The sequence below is a fragment of the Panthera tigris genome, chromosome F3 (assembly GCF_018350195.1).
Source record: "Panthera tigris isolate Pti1 chromosome F3, P.tigris_Pti1_mat1.1, whole genome shotgun sequence".
NCBI lineage: Eukaryota > Metazoa > Chordata > Mammalia > Carnivora > Felidae > Panthera > Panthera tigris.
Window position 1 is genome coordinate 12819100 of NC_056678.1, and position 22277 is coordinate 12841376.

The following is a 22277-nucleotide window of genomic DNA, read 5'->3' on the forward strand; positions in this document are numbered from 1 at the left end:
GTTGCTGAGTTCAAAGACACAAATCATATCTTAGATTCACATATTCCCTGGAAGCATATATACTTCCTTATACATAGCAGGTAATTAAGAAAATCTGTTTATGATATTTAAAATTTTTATGTGTTTGGTTTCTCAAATACATAGATAGACTGGGTTATTTAAAAGGCCCTTTCCAGCTCTATTATTCTACTAAAAACATAAATCAAGCCAAATAAATTGTGTAGTAGATCAATGAGATTTTCAATTCAAGGACAGAAGTCTTATCTTTGATCTATAAATTCCCTTCAAAGCCTCATATAATTCCTTCCATAGCAGGCACTCAAGCAAATCTCTCTAGATTATAGTTATTCATTTTGCTTTGTTTTTCAAGTAAATCTCCAACACTGTAATATGAATCACTTTCAAACCTCATTATTAATTATAATGTCTATTTCTAACTACCTAAATCTTATAAAGACAAGTACACAAATGGGAAATGGGTGAGAAAAATATTCTATCCCTTAATTGTCCTCAATGAGACTTACAGCTTTTCCATACTTTAGATTCCATGAGTAATAAAATTTAAAAGCCCAATATGAATCTAGGTTCATGTGCACTAACAGATGTCTCAGGTGTTCTGCCTTAAAATCAGAAAGACAAGAATTCAAATCGCGAAGAGACTCCACGCATACATAACACAGCCTGTGGCACATGTTCCACTGTAGATTGAAAACTCATTGTTAACTTTGGGAAGCAACCCTGAAAAGGCAGATGGAATGGAAAGATGAGGTGACATTCTTTTTATAAACTTTAAAGTAGCACACATCACACAAAACACTTAAGAGTTTACGAGGGGGGAAAAAGGGCAGGGGAAAAGAAAATTCACACGCACCCTATATAAGCATGAAACTCTTAATGATACACATTAAATGGAAACACATGACTTTTGCTAATTCATTTGTACTTTATCCTTCTTTTTAATAGAAATTAAATTAGTCACTTAATGTACATAATGTAGTGTTTGTTTTCCAGTCTAGTTGCTTTTCAGCATTTTCTTTTGCGTCTCTTTGAATAACATGGGCAATGTTATTCATCATCAAGATGTGGTTTGATGAGTGAACAAAGTCAAACATCAACTATACTTAACAGAGGACAGAGGGGTCAGAGTTAATTTGTAGCTAACAACATGGAAAAAATAAAAAGAAGCACAGACCCACAATAATATCAACATGCATTATTAGTCAAGATTCAAAGTTAGCCCAACCCACACAGATTTCTTCTAAGCTGAGAGTACATATGGAAAGGGATGACTTTATCGAGTTCCATAGCCATAGTAGTAAGGTTCATCAGGGCGGAATCCATAAGCTGTGGCAGGGCGTCCAAGAATGCCAACTGATTGGCCAAAGCCATCCATTCCAAGGCTGAAAAGAGAAAAGGGAATGATAAGTTATATTTTTCATCACACATCCACACGGGAGGCCGGGAACTTTACACCTCCAAGATTTTCTTCCTAGCAGCAGAAGTGATTAATGCGGCTATCATTAAGCATTTTTCTTCTTCATATATATATACATATATATGTGTGTGTGTGTGTGTATGTATGTGTATATATACACACACACACACACGTTATATATATAATATATATTTAATATTAATTTTACTGAATTAATATAGCCACAAAAATGTGCATAATAAATATTTCTAACAGTGTGTGTTAAAAATGTTGGAAACCTCTGTCATCAGGTAGTATTCAAGACAAAGAGGAGGACAGATCAGAAAAGTTTTCATAAATTACATTTATATATGGCTTTTATGCCAGAATATGAAAAGATTTTATGTGCTAGCAATTATCAGTATAGTACTGTTAGGGAACGACAACACTAAAACTTGTAAAATGAGTTTTGTTATTGATAATACAATTTTTTTCATATAGGATTGTTAATAATCATGCATGCATTTTGAGTTTTAGCAGTAAAACTCTCACTCAGGGTCAAATCATACCATAAGCCTATGACTAGAACAGGACAAGGAATTTTACAACATTTGAGTTAGTCAGATTTGATCTGCAAATCCTTCTCTGACTCCTCAAAAAAAAAAAAAAAGTCATACATCTCTTTTGAATTACAACAATATAAATTTTATAAATTTTGTCAGTTTATTCTATGGAAATAATAGAAGCCTAAAGATGACCTTCGGCGTTATAATGACATTTGATACATGGATAAACTTTATTGCTTTAAAAATTATTCTTTCATCTATTAGTAAATTTAAAAGAAAATCTGTTCTCCAAGGCACTTTTTAAGGATCAGAGAATTATCCAACACTTAGCCAAATGACAAGGTCCTTATCTGGCCAGGCAAAGATGGCAGCTAGAACATGCTCATGCACAGCTCATGCAGTGAATGCTTCTGAGCTTATTTGCAATCAAAGGAAAACAATTTAGAATATAGAAACATGAACCTTGAAAAAAATAACACATTTAAATGATTTAAGATTATTTGAGGCATATACTAGATGGAAACATACTTTATCAGTGAAATCTCAGTATGATTAAAAAATGTACTCATGTAGGCACTACCTTCCTCTCAAAACTCAAAACGAGGTTAAGTTAGAACACAATAGAAGTAACAATTAAAATATTAAAGGTTTTAAATGATTTGTGTATGCGTGTACACATATGTGCACGTGTATACTGAGATAGGACTGAATAGTAAATATAAAAAACCTAACACATATAGGGCGTATTATTCATGTGAATCTACTGCTCAGGGAAATGGAATTTCTGAGGTTTAAGTTTTAGGTCAGCATTTGTAGTGAGTGATCCTGAAGGAAACAAACTTTTTGGGCTTCTTCTAAACATGTGTCTATGATTCTCCCAAAAATTGGTTGCAATTTTTAAGTCTGAGTTTTATTTTGAAATGGCAAAATAGAAGTACATCCTTCCTACCTTGGCCTCCTGGGAAGAAAGATTAGTTTTATGATGAAGGGAAACACTGCTCTAGAGGTAGCTTTAAAGATGTTACAGAAATTAATGCAGTCCATGAGCACAGATACACCTGCATCAGTTTAAAATTAGAGGAAAAGTCGGCCGTTGACATTTTTTTCTCCTGAAGCACTAAGGCTAACAAATACTCACGTATCCAGACAACTCTCAATTACGTAAAAGTTGACTGGATAGCTTATGCATTTCGACTCCTTCCTTTTTCATCTAATTATTACCTGCCTTCAGACACTGCTTATGTTTTTTAGCATCTCTTCCGAGGCCTAATAGCAGGAGACTTAGGTTAAGCTCGAGTTAATTTTATCTTTGTTTCTCAATCAATCTAGAGGCTTCCAAGGGCTTGGAAACAAGAGGCACAGAGTAGATCAGTAAAGAGAATACACAAAGACACCTTAAAAACAGAACATCTCACAGAGGAACTCGTAGCACTATTACTGTAATTCTATCGAAAAGAAGAGAAGCCTCAGAAGGGAGACTGTCGGCCATGTTGGCACAGAACAAGATGCTCCCCAGTGGCAATGTTGGTACCAACCCAAGCAATTCCTTGGGGTGACCTATAACACTATTGGGAATATCTGATTTTTGGCAGGCTTGTCCTCATTGAGGAAGGGACCTTAAAAAAGGTTCTGAGAGTGTGAGGTCATTATACATGCAAACTGCAAAACTGATTTCTATGATCAGTAGGCAAACTTCCGATCATTGTATTTCCATGTGGCTTGACAAGAGGGTAAAGAATACACTCGGACATTATCCAATCTGCCTGATGTAAATTGACAAATGGACATTCAGCTGTTTTTTTAAGGACATTCTCTGTCACACTGTTGGTAAGAATTTGCACTCCAAGTCAAGTTAAAGTAAGATCGAACCTTGAACACTGGCGAGTTTCAGTTTCTGAGCCTGCAAGTTTACTGTGATAAAGTTCTATTTATGCAGTCAACAGTTCACCCAGAGACATCTGTGTGTTCTGGCCAAATTGTTTGAACTTCCACAGATACCATTTGCAAAAAAATTTTAAGGAGAAAAATTAGAAACTCTAACAATGAGTTCTTCTGTAATGATCCATCACATATCACAGATGAACTTGCTGTTTAAAGAAAAGAATATCTGAAACATTATGACCAGTTTGAATGGTACTTTGACAGAAGTCCTAGGTCCTTTTGTATTATGAAAGATCAGCTATATGTACATAAGATCTTCTAAATAAAATTCACTCTGAAACAGAATAGCTTGATTTTCTAATCTCTCGTTTGGTTCTAATACAGAGGGGACACTGGACTATTCAGGATGCTACAACCTGAAGCTAGATATTCTTCTGGGATATGTGGATACATGCTGTGCTTTCTCCCTCGGAATAAAGATGTAGCCTTGTTACTTTTGAATCTGGTTCAAAACCAGGAACACCTAATCATAAGTTTTCCTTGAAACAGGAACAGACAGATTCTTTATGTAAGTTTGTCTAGAAGGAGATAGAAATGTGAATATAAAAGGGAAGTGTGGCAGCAAAACTTGTGCTTTCCTGATCCACTAAGGACTCAGAGTACACAGTAACTTGCATGCCCTCACTAGGGACCCTGAGAACCCAGAGAAACTAAGCTGTGATACGGTGCACCTGCCCTTGCCCTGTATGACTGTTCTTCAGATGAGAGTTTGCACATTTGACTATTTATATTGGAATTTAATCTAACAGCTCACATGTGTTTCCATGTGTACATACTTTCTTCCAGGCATTCCTAACCTACATAAAAAGCCGTGTGTCCTCTAGATCAGAAAATACCACTACTAGACCACTATTTTTTTAAAATAGGACTGTGTAGTGTCATTTAACCATTATCCTCAATGTCTAGATATCATTTTTAGACCTTTAAATTAGAAAAATAACAAAATGCAATCTCTTCTTAAAAATATCTTATTTCGAGTTCAAAGAAAATGGTTACTGTGTGTTGTGAAAAGACAACTAGGAAAAAAGGGCCCCCCAAATCCATCTGCTACTAAGTTTTCTGTCCCAAGAACAATGATTTGGAGGTGCCTAGAAAGGAAAATGACAAACTCTTTGTAACTAAGAAATTACATTTAAAATTCAACAACAAATATAGAAATCACATCAGGATTTTATTTTTACATGAACATTTAGAAACCTAATTAGCATTCAGCAGGCAGGAGGCAGAATTTTGCTATAATATTTACAAGGCTTCAAACAAATTTTTAACAGCATTCATTATATTTCTAAACTTGCGATGATTCAGAGAGGGGGGAAAAAGGGAATCGAGGCATGACAAGTGGCCCTTCACATGCAGCACATCACAAGGGGACCGGCAGCCAGTAAAGAATCGTAAGCACTCTGGGGCTCTACTTAGACTTCTGTGCCAGGGTTGACGTTCCCGTAGGAAGGGAAGAAAATCACCTACCTCTAGCTGTTTGTGAGGCTTAATTAGTGCATATTTGTAAAGCACTTTGAAATCCTTGGATGGAAAGTGCTGTATAAGTGAAAAGTATTATTATTTTATTAAAATTCGATGAAAGCAACACACGTCTTTATCTTCTTTGAAATTTCCAAGTCAGCAAAATGAATGCAGAGCAAATGATGACAATATTAAAGGATGTTAATAAAAATAAAAAATAAATTCAAGCCAAGTTCTCTTTTCACAGGTCACAGAATCTTTGGCTTGGAAATATTTTTAGAAATAAGCTAGACTGTGCTTCCATTCACCACATCCTTGACAGGGTCTATCGAATTCTTTGCAGAACATCTCCAGGAATGGGAGTACTCACAGGGCAGTTCTTCCATTGTGGGTCCGTCACACTGTTAGAAAGTTCTATATCTTGACCTGTAATCTGGTTGTATTAGTTCTAGAATTACCATTTGGAACCACAAAAGAAATCCAATTCTTCTTTAATATGGTTACTTCACAACTCTTGTTTACTCAATCCTCATGACATGGTTTCTCAAATCTTTACTAGCTGATTTGCTCTCTAAATAACTTTTGAGGGCTGCTGGGGTGGCTCAATCGGTCAAGCGTCCGACTTGGGCTCAGGTCACGATCTTGCGGTTTGTGGGTTTGAGCCCTACATTGGGCTCTCTGCTGTCACCACAGAGTCTGCTTCAGATCCTCTGTCCCCCTCTCTCTCTGCCCCTCCCCCACTTGCACACATGCTCTATGAAAAATATTAAAAAATAATAAAATAATGATTTTTTTCAATGTTTATCTTAAAATGAAGCTGAAAATAATGTGATACTGTACTTATTATGTGGTCTGAAACCAGCACAGAATACAATGAGATCCTGTTTCTGACTCTCTAATAATGTAGGCTAAAAATGCACTGATCTTAAATTTTTTAAAGAGTCGTTACCACAAAATGGCTCACATTGAATGTATATGTGTGTGTATAGTTGTGCGTATGTACACACAGAGACACAAACATGAAATTTTCACACTGAATTTCATCTTTTTGATTTGCGTCTTTTTTTTTTTTTAAGGAATTCTATTCTCCCTAAGATAAAATCCTTTAGAGTAATATATTTACAAGTAGAGGGTGGTGATTCTTATTAACTACCTTTGTGATCCATGGGATAATATCGAAGGCTAGAATTCTTTTGGGATCGTCAAGTGAAAGGACTTAACATAGGCTAACTTTTTTTCAGAGGAAGGATATTGTAGAGCTGTGTGAAATGTGATCTGATAATAGTTTTCTAGAACAGTTCATTCTTTTTATCAAATATTCCAATATATTTATCATAGAATCAAAATCAGTATTTTTATCTTCCTAAGTAGATTATAAATTGATCAGAGTAATTTCAGCTTTACTATGATTTGTCATGAGAAATTTAGTAATACGTAATTGTGGTAGTGAAATGTAATAGTGATCCTTTGTATTCATCCATCCATCCATCCAAATAGTACATGAGTTCCTACAATGTGTTAAGTATAGTATTGATAGTCAATGTTAAAAAAAAAAAAAAAAAGATGTGGTACTGGAAAGGCAATAAGTAAGTCATGATCCCTTGGCCATGCATTGGAAGCAACTAAACATGGAACAAAATTCTGATAATAATATGATGTTGTATTACCCGTAGTACATTTATAAATTGCTACAAAAGAATAGAAGAAGAACAAATATTTAGTATAAAGTTAGAGTATAATAGAGGTATGTACAAATTGTTCCAAAAGAACCTAGGGGACTAGAAGGTCTTCACAGAAAATATTTTTATTTTAATGCATCTGTCACTTCCTGACTATATCTATACCTATCTATGTATCTTTTTACTTTATTTCCTATGAGACTATAAGTACCATGAATAAAGTTAAAGACTGTCACTGTCTTATTCATTGCTATATCACTAGCATCTAGCACTGTATCTGACATGCAGTGGGCATTCAAAAAGTATTTTATTGTATGAATGGATGAATCTAAAAGGACAAATTGGATTTCACAAGTGAAGAGAGAGTATTCCTAATGTGGCAGCCTGAGCAAGAGAGAGAAGGCACTGAAGAACAGCCTCTGGTTTGTTATGGTTAAAGTCAGGGTAACGATGAAAGCTGAACCCAAGTGGCAGCAGATAAGGCTAGAAAGGGATGTTAAGACTAGATTTTGAAAGCTCTTCATATGCCATGCTAACTATATACTTTGGGAAATCTGTCTACGATTTTTTAAAAAGGGGAGCAACTTACGTGTTTTAGAAAGAGAACTGTGGTCACTAATGGTGTTAGACAAAAACATGGGGAGCATTTAATAGAGAATATTGCGGCTGTCCATATGTGAAACAGTGAGAGCCCATAGAGGCAGCAGCAGAAATAACGATAATCAAATACGCTACCTTTCATGATAAAAAAAAAAAAAAAATGGTATCACGGGGGTGCCTGGGTGGCTCAGTCCATTAAGCAGCTGACTTTGGCTCAGGTCATGATCTTGCTCGCAGTCCGTGAGTTTGAGCCCTGCATGGGGCTCTGTGCTGACAGCTCCGAGCCTGGAGCCTGCTTCGGATTCTGTGCCTCCCTCTCTCTGCCCTTTCCCTGCTCGCACTCTGTCTCTCTCTCTCTCTCTCTCTCTCAAAAATAAATAAACATTTAAAAAAATGGTATCAATTTCTCTTTTGAAATGGGTTTTTTAGTTATACTTTTACCATTTAGGAACTAAGAATGAGAAGAAAGAATATCAAAACTGGCTGAAATTTTAGAGGTTATAGCTAACTGGCATGAAACAATTTTGCCATAGAAATGTGCTTCATCAAATAACTAAGAGGGGTGCCTGGGTGGCTCAGTTGATTAAGCGGCCGACTTCGGCTCAGGTCATGATTTCACGGTCTGTGAGTTCGAGCCCCGCGGCTCAAAGGAGGCAAGAATTGGAAGGAGGCAAGAATAGAAATAGGGAGATTAATTAAAATGCTATGGAAGTAGTCAAGTAGAGGCATAGTGATTAAGAAAAGTAGGCAGAGCTATGTGTCTGGCCCTGTGCTGGACACGGTGGGAGATATAAAAGTGAATAAAAAGTATATCCCATCTTCTGAAAAAGAAAAAAAAAAGGCAGAACTTCAAACTTACTTTTAGGATATAAAAATCTGGACAAGATGTGGTTCCCACCCTAGCTGGAAGAAAATTCCAGATATAAAATCATAACTTAAAAAAAAACAAAAAACATTGGGGCGCCTGGGTGGTTCAAGTCGGTTAAGCGTCCGACCGGCTCAGGTCATGATCTCACGGTCCGTGAGTTCCAGCCCCGCATCGGGCTCTGTGCTGACAGCTCAGAGCCTGGAGCCTGTTTCGGATTCTGTGTCTCCCTCTCTCTGGCCCTCCCCCGTTCATGCTCTGTCTCCCTCTGTCTCAAAAATAAATAAATGTTAAAAAAAATAATAAAAGGGGCGCCTGGGTGGCGCAGTCGGTTAAGCGTCCGACTTCAGCCAGGTCACGATCTCGCGGTCTGTGAGTTCGAGCCCCGCGTCGGGCTCTGGGCTGATGGCTCAGAGCCTGGAGCCTGTTTCCGATTCTGTGTCTCCCTCTCTCTCTGCCCCTCCCCCGTTCATGCTCTGTCTCTCTCTGTCCCAAAAATAAATAAAAAACGTTGAAAAAAAAATTTATAAAAAAAAAATAATAATAAAAAAAAAATAAGAAGCCATAGTATTCCATGTAGATGAATACCACAGACTGTAGAAATAGCTTGCCTTTGAATTCAGTAGGAAGAACTAGACTATTCTGGCAGAAGAGAACATATTTTTCTTGAAATTCTTATATATAGTAACAAAAGAAGTATAAACTGAATGGGATAAAGCCTATAAAATTGCACCCAGCATTAGATGTATGATTAAATCAAGATCTCAATGCTTGTAATTTATAAACCAAACACTAGATGGAGAGCTTGTCTTATCACTGAGCATCATTTACTTTTACAAAGTTTTAAAGCAAGTTTTAAGTTTTATCAAATTGAAACTTCTTAGCATACTTAACATGTAGAGAACGTGGTTTCCATTGCATTTATCATATAGTCCATGTTCTCATTTTATAAATGTGAAATAATTTAGAGCTAAATAGGAATGTCATTCATATGCAAAAATGTTGCGAAGGTGGGGGCCTATGAGTCTTGGACACTGAAAAATGTAATGTGCGTGCATGTTAAGTACAACTACTATAGGCACAGCTTCTAACATTTTCACTGAACCTGTCAAAAGCACCTTGTCTCTCTAAATTTATATGTGACAAATGCATCTTTTAGGTTGCTAATAGGTGTTAGTTGTTGAACTTGAGCCTTTGTATTACTGAGGTGAACACAATTAAGCATTCTGATGAGCTTTACCAATATATATCAAGTTCAGCTGTCATTTCCCATTTAGTTTTTATTCTTAATCTTTTACATGCATAAGTATCAATTTTCCTTTTATTATGATAAAACTAAATGGTTAATGACTCTTAAAGAATATTTTAGTGAAATCGAACCAAGTAGTATTTTCCCCCAAATCAAGGGCAAATGATACGAGTAGTGGGAGGTTGTACTTAAAGTACTCATCTGGAATTTATTTTAAAAAAGTTTTTTAAAAGACATCTGTCAGTTCTAAGGGGATATATACCACCTTAGGGACAGATCCTTTCAATTTAGTTACAATACTATGATGCTTCAGATAAAAACTAATTTGTAGTAATGATGGGAGAAGCATGTGTAAAACAGTCACTGATTTGTTCCAAATGGTAAAGAAATTCCATTTTACTGATGCTCTTCTAATTTCATTTAATTCACACTTCTCTTATTATGCATCTTAATCTGTTGTTTAACCCATCTCCAGGACCTATTTTAATGACTGCATTTTTTATGTTGAGATGTTATAGTTGGCACTTTTTCATATTATGACATTGCACTAATTTTCCAAATTCCTTTGTCTTTTTAAAAATGTTATGGTCTAATTGAGAGTCTTCTATTAATTCTAGTTCCTGGGCATCCTAAGTCTCTTACTGTTATGCCTGACAGTTCTCCTTTGTGAGAATACTTTTCTTCATGAGCTTTGCAATTTTTTTATTGTGTTCAATTTCAAGTTGCCTTTATTTATTCATTTGCTTTTGCCTGTTAGTCCTTGAATTTGAAAATATTACTATAGAGAGGTTCTGTATTTGTTTATAATACACTGAGGCTCCAGGGGGTTCCACTGTCCCGAAAACATTTTTAATGATAATTACTTGATTTGGGGTTCACTAAATTGGATGAATAGTATAAATTCTGAACCCACACACGCTCATGGAGAAAGCTTGTGATTTCTTTCTCCTGGGTAACTCTCCTCCTAGGGCCTTGGGGCAGAAGATAAGTTTTGGCCATTTCTCTAGGCTGGTGAATTACAATCATCTAGTCCTTTTTTCAAATGATGAGAAAAAGGCAGCCCATTGCAGTTGTAGGCCTTATACAGGAATTCAGTTTCATTTTCCTTTACTATATAACCTATACCGAGTTCATCATTATTCTCATGCGTGGTTATTTTGCGTGTGTGTGTGTGTCCTACCTTTGTGAATTTGGCTGTGAACTGTAAATTTTTGTTAACATTTAGTCCACCTTTTTAATATATCTATACGGGGGCGCCTTCTAAGTCAGCCGGGTCTACCATGGTGCTGGAAGTCCCTTCCACTTTACTCATTATCTGCTCTGCACACTCAAGAAAAGAATTTATCAACCTTGTGTTCCTGTGACTCCGAATTGGCCCGCTTGAAGAGAACAATGACTTGAAAGAAATAACGGGAGCTAGGAGAAGGTATTTTCTTTTTCCTTATTTGTAGCAATTAACAGGAAAAATACTCTCATAGGTGCCTCATGGCAGCTGTCAAATGTGATTATCAAGCTGCAGTGAGTATTTACTCAAACCTATAATGGTCTTGAACTTTTAATAATAATCTTTTAGGGAAAGTATGCCATTCTAGTCATCTTTAACTTGTTCTTCAATTAAGTGCAAGGACTTCTTGAAATTGTCAGTTCTATACTATCAAGCAGTACCTCATTTCATAACACCAAATGTTCAGGGAACCCACTGAGCTGCTTAAGTAACCCCTAGGTCAATAAACCGAGTCATTAGCACCTCCTTTGAATAATTGTTTGTCTGTTACTGGTTCAACATTTATATAATCTGTCATAATACCTTGGTTTTTTAAGGTACAAAAATTACTGCTGTAGGCTTAAAGTAGTGAATATAACATAAGTAGCAATGTTTTCGCAGTGATAGTTTAACCATATTGTCTGGTACTGAGTGAGTTAAAGCCTGAACACCACAGCTAATTACTATGTAATGCTAACCTTAGTTGCTGGTTCATTTTGAGACTCTTTAAAATATGAACTGTGTATTTTACCCCTATGCACTCTCTTAATGATTTGTTTTTTTAGACTGAAATCACTTCCAGCCATCAGTTATACTCTTGGTCTCTACATATGCACTTCTCCAAGCACAAATATTTCTTTTTCCTATTGGTCTGCCAGCCCTGTCAGAGCAAATTTCACTTTAAACTAAATGCTATGATACTTAAAACCTCTTGGATTACTCAGGCTGCTAGTGTGATCTATGACCTTCCAAGAATGACAGCTGAACTTTCCAATTTGCTTATACTGCTTGGGGAACTAGAAAGCACATGCCAAATAGGAAAATGTTTCTGATGTTGAACAGAGAGAAGTTCTTGTTGGAGGTGAGAGCAGGAGACTATTAAGTACTGAAAAATACTAATAAGAAATGAAAAGAAACTAAACATGCTGCAAAGTCTAAGACCTTGAGCATAATTCAAACGTTAATGCTAGTACTCAAAACTTTTCAGTCCAGTAAAAATATGAATAATGACCTTCGGTTACTGTAATTTAAGCACAATCCAGAATCTTAAAGTGATAATGCACTATCAAAACGAACAAGTTCAAGATACAGAATAGAATCTAAAATTATCATGAGTACTATGTAAAATGGGCTCTATGAACTCCCCATCTTTCTTTATGAAACAGACAGAAATCCGACATATGGACACAATCAGAGTAAACAGGGCTATCTAACATGCATGCTACAGATCACTCTCTCATACATGAAAAATTAATGTTAAGCTTCTGTTAATACCTTGTCTCTCAAATCCCCAAATAAATAATACAGTTTGGGGATATTTTGATATACTTTAAACATTTTCACTTTCTTTTACTACCTTACAAAAGAGGTAGATAAGTGTTGTAAAAAAAACCAATCTCAAAAATCTTATCAAATATACGAAGCTTAGTGTAAAGTTTCCAATATATGTCATACTCTACTTATTCGTTTGTCTCAATAATTTTTAGGCTAATAAAAATCAAATGGTGGTTGATAAGTAAAGACTTTTTTTTGTACCTAAAATCAAATCAAGTGACATTTTTCTAAAATTGAGGGCACGAGTATATATATAATAGAAACTATGTTTAGACAAATTAAAAGTGTGTATTTTTATTATTTTATTTTTCTAATGTTTATTTTTGAGAGAGAGAGAGAGAGAGAGAGAGAGAGAGAGCACAAGCAGGGAAGGGCAGAGAGAGAGGGAGACGCAGAATCTGAAGCAGGCTCCAGGCTCTGAGCTGTCAGCACAGAGCCCGACATGGGGCTCAAACTCACAAACCATGAAATCATGACCTGAGCCGAAGTTGGACGCTTAACTGACTGAGCCACCCAGGTGCCCAAAAGTGTGTATTTTTAAATAGCTAAGCATGGAAGTGTGAAAATATGATCCAAAATAAGTTTATAATATTAAATATACAACAAAAGACATTGCCTTACATTGTGATATTTTAACACATCTATGTTGGACACTGTTACATAAATACTTTCAGCCACTAAGTCAGGAATCACTACAGGTCAGATAAATATTTCATAGCTATTTAGTGTCTTCTAGAGCATTTAAAATCTCAGTATACTATATAATATACCAACACTGTATTCAGCACTAGAAAAACAGGGACTAAAGTAAATCTCTACTCTTAAGTTTTTATGAGCTCTCTTGTCCTTGAGAATATGTTTGTTATGTCATGGGTCTGTAAAAAAACAAAAAACCCAAAATCATTTTCTGTTTATGTCTACGGCTAATTGTAAGATGACTGTCAAGATATGGACTGATTTAAATCACTCTGTTCAACCAGATTGTAGTGTTCTGATGATACAGCCAGGTATTTCTATACCATCTTCACAGAACGGGGCCAGCACAATTTGGGCACATGCTGCAATGATACCAAGCAAATTAATTCAGTGTAGACTGGAATGTATACGATTCTAACAATTACTTTTCTGACTTGTACCCTATTGCCATATTTAAATTAAAGTTATTTTCAAAGCAACATAAGAAAACACCATACTTTTTTTAAAATCACTGATGTACATGGGCATTTTTCTCCCTTAATTTAAGAAATGGAAAGTATATTTATTAGCAAAACTAACTTAAGTATAAACTTATCAACAACTCCCGAATTTTATTAAAGTTAGTGGGGTGCAATGACCTCAAACCCAGAATATCTGGATATGTTTTCTGCTTCTACGGATAGAACTTGTTTCAGCCTATATTTGTAACTGTCATAATTTCTTCTTGTAAAATAAGAATAATGGCTATCCCTTTTAACATCTGCCTTGAGATTATTATACGTCCAAGTCTCTTATAAGAACAGTTAAGAGATTATATATTTGGTGTTGTTAGTGTTATGACATATGAAAATGATAGAGCCTTCCCTAAAAATACTTATGAAATTCTGGCTCCTGCCACATGATCTAGACAGTTAAAAGACACTCGATCATATTTGGCATGCTTCTTACACATGCTTTCCGTTTGCTTTTATAGGGCTGTTACATAATTCATAGAGATTTATGCCTATACGTAGGCAACTAATTGTTATTGCACTAAAATAATGCCAAGGCCAATCATATCTTCCTTTTACCATAGTGAGACTCGACTGCTTGTATAAATAAGGTTATTCAAGCAAAACCCTTCAGATTCTATATCATGATTGATGCAAATGATACAACACATGTTGGGATGAAAATACCGCGAATGTCTCTCTGCATGCTTTTCTACCTTATTTTATATTCAGTGAGTTTATTTTGAAAGCAGTAAATCAAGGGTAAGGTTTTTAGTTATTCCACACAAATCATCACTTCCCAAACTGCATACATTTCTGTACTCAGGTTTACTGCTGTTAGAAAAGGGCACAGGTCACGGACGTGTCTAGGATAGGGTATTTTCATTCCATGATGTTCATTATCTTGGGGTTGTGCCAGCCCGACAATCTGGGACTTATAAGCAAAGTTGGGCAACTATCAGGAGAAATCTTCAGGGACACGGTAATGCACTGACTGTACATTTTTGAGATTATAGGCAGTATAGAGTTTTAGGCAGTATTTAAAACTAGCATATAGGTATAGCTAGATTAGGTTTTTCAAGTATGCAGGACAAGGAAAGATTACAAACTGACTTCTTTAAAATGACTATGGTGCCCACTTGCTGATGGCAAACAGTACCCCCCACCCTAAGACTTGAGGGGAAAAAGGCAAGATGCAACTGTAAGAAAGTGTAATAGTTTCTTTTTTCCCCTTAGTGTATACAGAGAACAAGTTGAATTACAATAGTCCAATATTTATAAAGTCCTTAAAACCCAGAGAACTTTAAAAAAAAACAACACAACTTTTTGAGACTTTTAAGAATTCCTGTGGGTTTTTTTTTTAACCACTTAAAAAAAGATCCTAGCATTAAGTTTGAACACCCATGTAAATATAGTTTTATGGGGTTTCTTGTATCAATTTGAAAAGATGTAAGTTTTAGGTTACAGTTGCAACTTAAAAATTTACTTGCCTAACTATGTTCATAGAAGCCTCCTCCCATCCTTTCACATTTGAGGGGCTCTAAATTAGCCACCTGATACTGTCCACACAAATCTGGATTCCTTTTTAAGATTGTATTGCCTTTTAATTTCTGACAGGCCAAGGTGCTTTGTTTTTAGCTGGAAGAATCTGAAATGGAAAGAATTTCTGAAAAAATGGGATGTATCAACTTTAGATAAACTTTAGATATTACTTGAAACAATGCAGATATATGTTCACAAAAGAGAAGATATTCAGGAAATCATTAATTATGCTCCTGTTTATAAGTCTATTCAAAGGACTAATTATTTTATAATATTTAACTCAATCAAAGGGAGTAAGAAATAATTTGTTGATCGTACCTCTCCAGTCTGAAATGAGACTGTAGAAAGGTATAACTTTTACATGAAAACCAACATAGACATACACAGATTTTAAATTCACTAAGAATTAACAGTTAAATAGATATATACATTTTAGAAAATTACCAATCATTTTTTCTCAAATGTAAAAACAAAGTAACATTTGAAAATTGATTTTATTACAGGGGTGCCTGGGTGGCTTAGTTGGTTAAGTGTTTGACTTCAGCTTAGGTCATGATCTCACGGTACGTGTGTTGGAGCTCCACGTTGGGCTCTGCGCTGACAGCTCGGAGCCTGGAGCCTGCTTGGGATTCTTTGTCTCCTTCTCTTTCTGCTCCTCCCCTCCTTGTGCTCTCTCTCTCTCAAAAATAAACATTAAAAATTTTTTTTAAAAAGAAAATGGATTTTATTACAGACTGTCCCATTTGTCTCTCTGAAGTAGGTCTGAGTTCTATTTATTTGCTAGAGGCACTAAGCAGTTATAAAATTACTAAGTGGTCTGGGCTACTACTTAAAGACTGCATGTTGGCCTAAAATCCTTACACGATTATAATCTGCAGGATAATAGTACATAATCAATCCCCTTAATTCCAGACATCTCTTCCATTTCCAAACAACTACCAATGGAGGTTTATTGTCTTTTTTTTAATGAGAAAACCTGAAACAAATCATGTGTAATCTGAAACTCTTTCAATTAAAAGCTTTGAGAATTCATCAATAGCTATGATATCAGTGTAAATCAAAGACTAAAATGTAGGGTCATGTATTCCCTTGGGAACAGCTATCTGCCTACCTACCTACCCATCTACCTACTATGTAAGAGGAAAGGTTTCTATTCAGTAAGAGTAGAGATAGGTGGCATCAGAAATAAACATTCACATCAAACTCTGATACAATGCCTTTCCTAAAATCACACAATTATTCAAAGTATGTTTTGTAGGACACTGATGTGTTTGTAAAGAGGCATTGTCTCTATTACAAAGCCACAACAAGCTGCTGTCTGGACACTTTCCAAAGTGCTTACTGTTCTAATGAAGTAACTAAATTCTAGGGAATTACCAGACCATCAAAGAATAATGTTTAATTAAACGGTCTATATAATTCAGGGGCTATATTTCAATAATAATGTGACTCTTTGTCAAGTATTGCAATGCTTAGCTTAAAATGCAAAAAATCTGAATCTATCACTCTATTTACTTTGTTATCTAAGAAAATTCTTCATAGTATCTTTAACATTTTTTAAAATTTTACTTTTCTCCAGCTTCGAGATATAATTGACATAAAACATCATCAGATTATCGGATTTTTTTCCTTAAAAAATTTCTAAAGGCATACTTTTGTAATGGAAGTTAAGAAACTGCAATATTCTAAATAGCATACTCTTAAAAAACTGTTTATTAAGGTAGAGTGGCATTCTCTTCTAAAGATTGTGTCCTCTAAAGATTAAGGACAATTCAGAAATGTATAATACATATATGTACAGAAATGTACATATACAGGAATGGGGCACCCCTGGCTGGCTCGGTCTGTTAAGTGGCCGACTCTTGACTCTGGCTCGGGCAGGATCTCACATTTCGGGTCGTAGGATGGAGCCCGGTGTCAGGCTCTGTGCTGACTGCACGGAACCTGCTTAGGATTCTCTCCCCCTCTCTCTACCATTCCCCCCTGCCTCTCTCTCTCATGTTTTTTTTTAAATGGGCAGGAACATGTATTAGACCAACCATGTCCAAATACTGACAGCGTACTTAGTATTAATTCCTTAATTCCTTTTCTAAGCCTGCTATTACCCTTAAACGTTTTCAAAAAAAAGAAAGTTGATATAAAGAATAATAAATAGGATAATGTAAGTTATCTCAAAAAATTATATTTTAACCCTGAACTATAAGCTTCTCAAAGGGAAGTGATTTTGATCTCTTTATCCGTAGAAACTAGCCAGTGCTCGTCAATCAAAAAGGTTACTGAGTATAGGAAAATTTAAGTATTAAAACATTTAATGCACATCCTTACCTTGATTGTATCTTTATTTTATACTCTATAAAGTTGATTTCATTTATCATTACTCTATAAAGCTAATTTCATTAAATGTCTTTAATTCAAGTAAAAGTTAAAGGTATCTTTTGGAAATAACAAAATAACCTCCAACATGTTATACTTCTGATTTACTGACTGCTAACAGGTCATTGTTATTAAGACCCAGTAATAGGAATGAAACAAGATCAAAGAAAACCTTTATTCATTTTAAGTATAACATAAAATTTGTTTCTAACAGAACATAAGCTATTTGGTAATGAAAACTAATGCAAAACTTGTAATACTGGGACATTAAAGTTTCTTTTGGCATTAACACTTTTTTATGGTACAGAATGCTTACAGTCAGTAGAGATGAGTACTTCTTAATAGATTCAAACAGATATGTAGTAGAATACATGTGAACTGAGAATTTCTTAATTCAGTCTTAACTACAAAGGCAAGTATCTTTATCTATAAAATACTGCAATTCAGAAGACAGTTTTTTATCCTATATAGAATTTTCCCATATAGCATGGGTTCCTATCCCAAATTTTATAATACAAGCACATAATATATTTTGATTGCATATTTAATACGTTGCACATTTGAAAGAATACTGAAAAAGTAAAGATTAAATATAAAACTAAGACACTGTAACAAAACAACACTGAAAGTAAAATATAGCATGGGAAATGGAGTAAGACATATATGTGTTTAAACTAATGGCTCTGACCCTTATAACTCATTTATTAAACAAATATGTACTGAGAAGCTAGTGTATGACAGGCACTGTAGATGCTACTTTGAATAAGAAAGTCTAAGTTCTTGGTCTTCTGGAGACTACATTCTTGTAGAAGGAGGGAGATGAACAAGGGAACAACAAATAGATGATTAGGGTGCTAAAACCGACAGTAAGTACAGGATCGGGGAGAAGGTGCTACTTTTGACAGTTTTGTCGGAAAAAGACTCTCTGAGGAAGGAATATATGAGGAAAAGGGAGGAATCAGGAAAGACTCCCAAGTCTATGCCTTGACCTACTGAATGATGGTGACACTCACTGAGATGAAGATTAGGGGAGGGACCTATTTGCATGGAGGAAATCAAAACTTATGTTAGATCATCTTAGTAAACATTAAATTGGGTAGTTAAACAGTGACAGGAATGGTGGGTGCTCAGGGGAAAGGTCTCAGATAAATATTTAAGCTAAGATCGTATTTAAGGCCATGGAATCTGGATGAAATCCTTTAGGTAGTGGATGTAGGTAGAAGAGAGGGCCCTCCAAAAGGGTGTTGTTAGAGAACAGGGCCGAAGCCCTGAAGTAACCAGTGTTTAAAGGGAAAGGGAGGAGGAATATACAGCACAGAACACTGGGAAGGAATGGAGAAGTGTTTAGAGGAAAATCAGAAAAATGGGGTATTTTGAGATGAAAGAAGGGAGATTCAAAAAGCAGGGCCCGGACATCTGTGCCGAATGCTGCTGGGTTAAAGATGAGAAAGGTCCACTGGATTTGGCAACATGAAGATCACCGAGGATTCTGACTAGACTGGAGAAACTGAAGAGTACATGGGAGTCTTTTGAGGAGTATGCTATGAAGAGAAGTGAGACATGAGCAGTAGTCGAAGTGTGCTGTGGGGCCCAAGAGAATTTAACGAGGGGGGTTCCAGATTATGTTTGTAAGCTGACAGGAATAATCCAGAAGAAGGGAAAATAATGATGAAAAGTCATGAAAAATGATGAAAATAATGAGAAGTCCTTGAGAAGGCAAGAAGGGATGGAATTCGGAGCAAAATGAACTGACTGGACTTTGAAAAAAAAGGACATTTCCTTCATTCTAGCAGAAAGGAAGAGAGAAAGATGGGTAAAAGTAAGAGAACAGATTAGGTGGTGGAATGATTACCTGTGGGCAAGTTGCTTAACCTGATAAGCTTTGGTTTCCTTAATAATAATGTCTTCTTCCCTGAGCTGTTAAGATTAAATTAGATAAGGAATGTAATAAACAGCAACTGGCATATTGCCTGGCACTCAGCAAATATATTTCAATACATATCATAATTATTAATCAACATATCTGACTGCAGACAGATGCAAAATCATTTTAGAGAATAACTTTCCAAACAATACAATTAGAATAAAGATGAAGTCTATATGGTATTGAAGCCTGCATTGTTTCTATTCCTTTCCAGTAATTTCATTTAAAACTGGACTTGACTATTCATGTTCCAGAAACAAACTTTTGTGGGCAGCGTCACTTTAAGATTTTTATTTTATTAAAAAAATTTTTTGTTAAGTTTATTTATTTATTTTGAGAGAGAAAGCATCAGTGGGGGAGGAACAGAGAGATAGGGAAGGAGAGAGAGAATCCCAAGCAGGTTCTACACTGTCAACACAGAGCTCAATGCAGGGCTCAAACTGAGGAATCAATCACGAGATCATGACCTGAGCCTAAATCAAGAGTCGGACGCTTTAATGGATTCAGCCATGCAGGCGTCCCTAGGTTTTAATTTTTTTTAAAGAACAACAAAAACTGAAAAAAAAAAAATGTTTGTTTTGTGCAGAAATTTTCTGTGGACTTTCAAATCCAGAATTTTGGGGGGCTTACGGACTAATGGTCTGATACAGATTTAAAGTTGTAGAAAAACAAAGAAACAAACTATAGAACAGTCTTCCCCACAGATAGAGTCTAAAATTTTGTTTTAGCCTCATTTTTTTCACATTCAAACTATGATGTTACAGTGAAAGTACGCCTAGATAGGCTTATTTGAAAACATAATAATTCTAAGAGAACTAAAATTTTAAAGTTCAACATTTCTACCTTATATTTAACACCTGCTGAAAAAGGCCTTGGGCAGTAAGGCACCTCTCTTAAAATTTTCAAACCACTCCTTTCCAACCCCCCCTTTTTTTTTAAAATTTTTTTTTTAATGTTTACTCATTTTTGAGAGAGACAGAGACAGAATGCAAGTGGGTTGGGGCAGAGAGAAAGGGAGGCACAGACTCTGAAGCAGGCTCCAGGCTCTGAGCTGTCAGCACAGAGCCTGACGCGGGGCTCGGGCTCACGAGCTGTGAGATCATGACCTGAGCCAAAGTTGGATGCTCACCCGACTGAGCCACCCAGGCGCCCCTCCAACCCTCCTTTCTTACTGTGGTATCTAACAACTGGTACTGTCCCAAAAGTGGGTCCTCTCTCGGTTTTATCGGGAGATGTGACTTTACTGCCTCCAATTTAGAAATATTCTGAGTTTCAATACATTTTTAGTCATTGTTTTTATGAGAGTTATGTAAATCAATGAATGGATGTTACACACTATTGATTTATCCCAACATTTTGATTTTAAAAAAAATTTTTTTTTTCAACTTTTTTTTTTTTAATTTATTTTTGGGACAGAGAGAGACAGAGCATGAACGGGGGAGGGGCAGAGAGAGAGGGAGACACAGAATCGGAAACAGGCTCCAGGCTCCGAGCCATCAGCCCAGAGCCTGACGCGGGGCTCGAACCCACGGACCGCGAGATCGTGACCTGGCTGAAGTCGGATGCTTAACCGACTGCGCCACCCAGGCGCCCCCCAACATTTTGATTTTTATGAGACTAGAAATACCTTGTCCTGTGAAAGCAGAAGTCCTGTGACTTCAATGATGAGGAACTAAAACCAGCTTTCTTTTATATTTAATTTAATTTTATAATATATATATATGATCTATATAAATACATAATATTAATAAAGTACATATATCAATGGCTATCATCTAAAATGGCCTCTAAGTGTGAATTTCTTGAGCTATAAGTTCCAGTTGCCAACTACAAAACAAGACCGAAGATTAAAGGTGTGAGTGAAATAAATTTAACATAGATTAACTGAATCAAATAATGCCTCAACTGAGAGATTTCACTGTAGCCAAAAATGAAAAATAAAAAATGTAAGATTTTCTTGTACTTCAGAATGAAGATATATGTATTTAATAATGTACAAAATTCAGCTTGCTTTATGTGATTTTTAATTTCCATTGGTTTATTCAACAGATATTTATATATCACCAGTATGTGTAAGGACCCATTTGATGAGATGGTTCAGCAGATGCTGGTAACAATGTTATTTTTACTTTAAGGACAGCTCTTGTAATGTAGGGATCAAAGTTTTTGAAATCCTTTAAATTCCATTAAATACTATAGACTCAAAAGAAATGTATGCAATCAAAAGTGAAAAACAATGTTCTAACCTATTAAATAAACTCATTAGGTACAAATTTATGTTGAAACGGAATATACAACATAATCAAAGTAATAATAAACCAGCTTGTTATTTGAGGAGGAAAAGAGGCTTGGTCTTTCGAAAGCATTAAAGTAGACCCAATTTGAATCTCAACGGTGGTACAGATCCACGTGCACCCACCGCTTCACCCCTCCTCCCCAACACACACACACCTTTCTCCTCTCAGTTTATTAAACATTCTAAATCTTCCTCCCAGGTTTGGCTTTGGAACCACTTACTTGATAAAGTAGGTCACTTAAAAAGGAAGAAAGCCCAATAAAATGAATTACAAAGACAACAAGATTAAATTGATTGCGCTGTTTTCATACATTGTAGCTAAAATTTTGCAAATATGCAGTTGGCTGTGGTTTGGCATTTAA

The 22277-nt window shown here is 35.7% G+C and overlaps 1 protein-coding gene across 5 annotated transcripts in view; it reads right to left on the minus strand.

Moving 5' to 3' along the window:
* Positions 1-1198: 1198 nt before the first annotated feature.
* The window catches only part of KIFAP3 (kinesin associated protein 3), a 178875-nt gene continuing 157796 nt past the window's right edge, over positions 1199-22277 (minus strand). For 4 of the 5 annotated variants that reach the window (XM_042975506.1, XM_042975505.1, XM_007077026.3 and 1 more), the window contains one exon: positions 1199-1400. In XM_042975506.1, the coding sequence (XP_042831440.1) occupies positions 1292-1400 (109 nt within the window). In that variant the 3' untranslated portion in view covers positions 1199-1291. Of the gene's footprint in view, positions 1401-15309; positions 15429-22277 lie in introns of those variants that run through there. The other variant, XM_042975507.1, reaches the window with a different exon arrangement.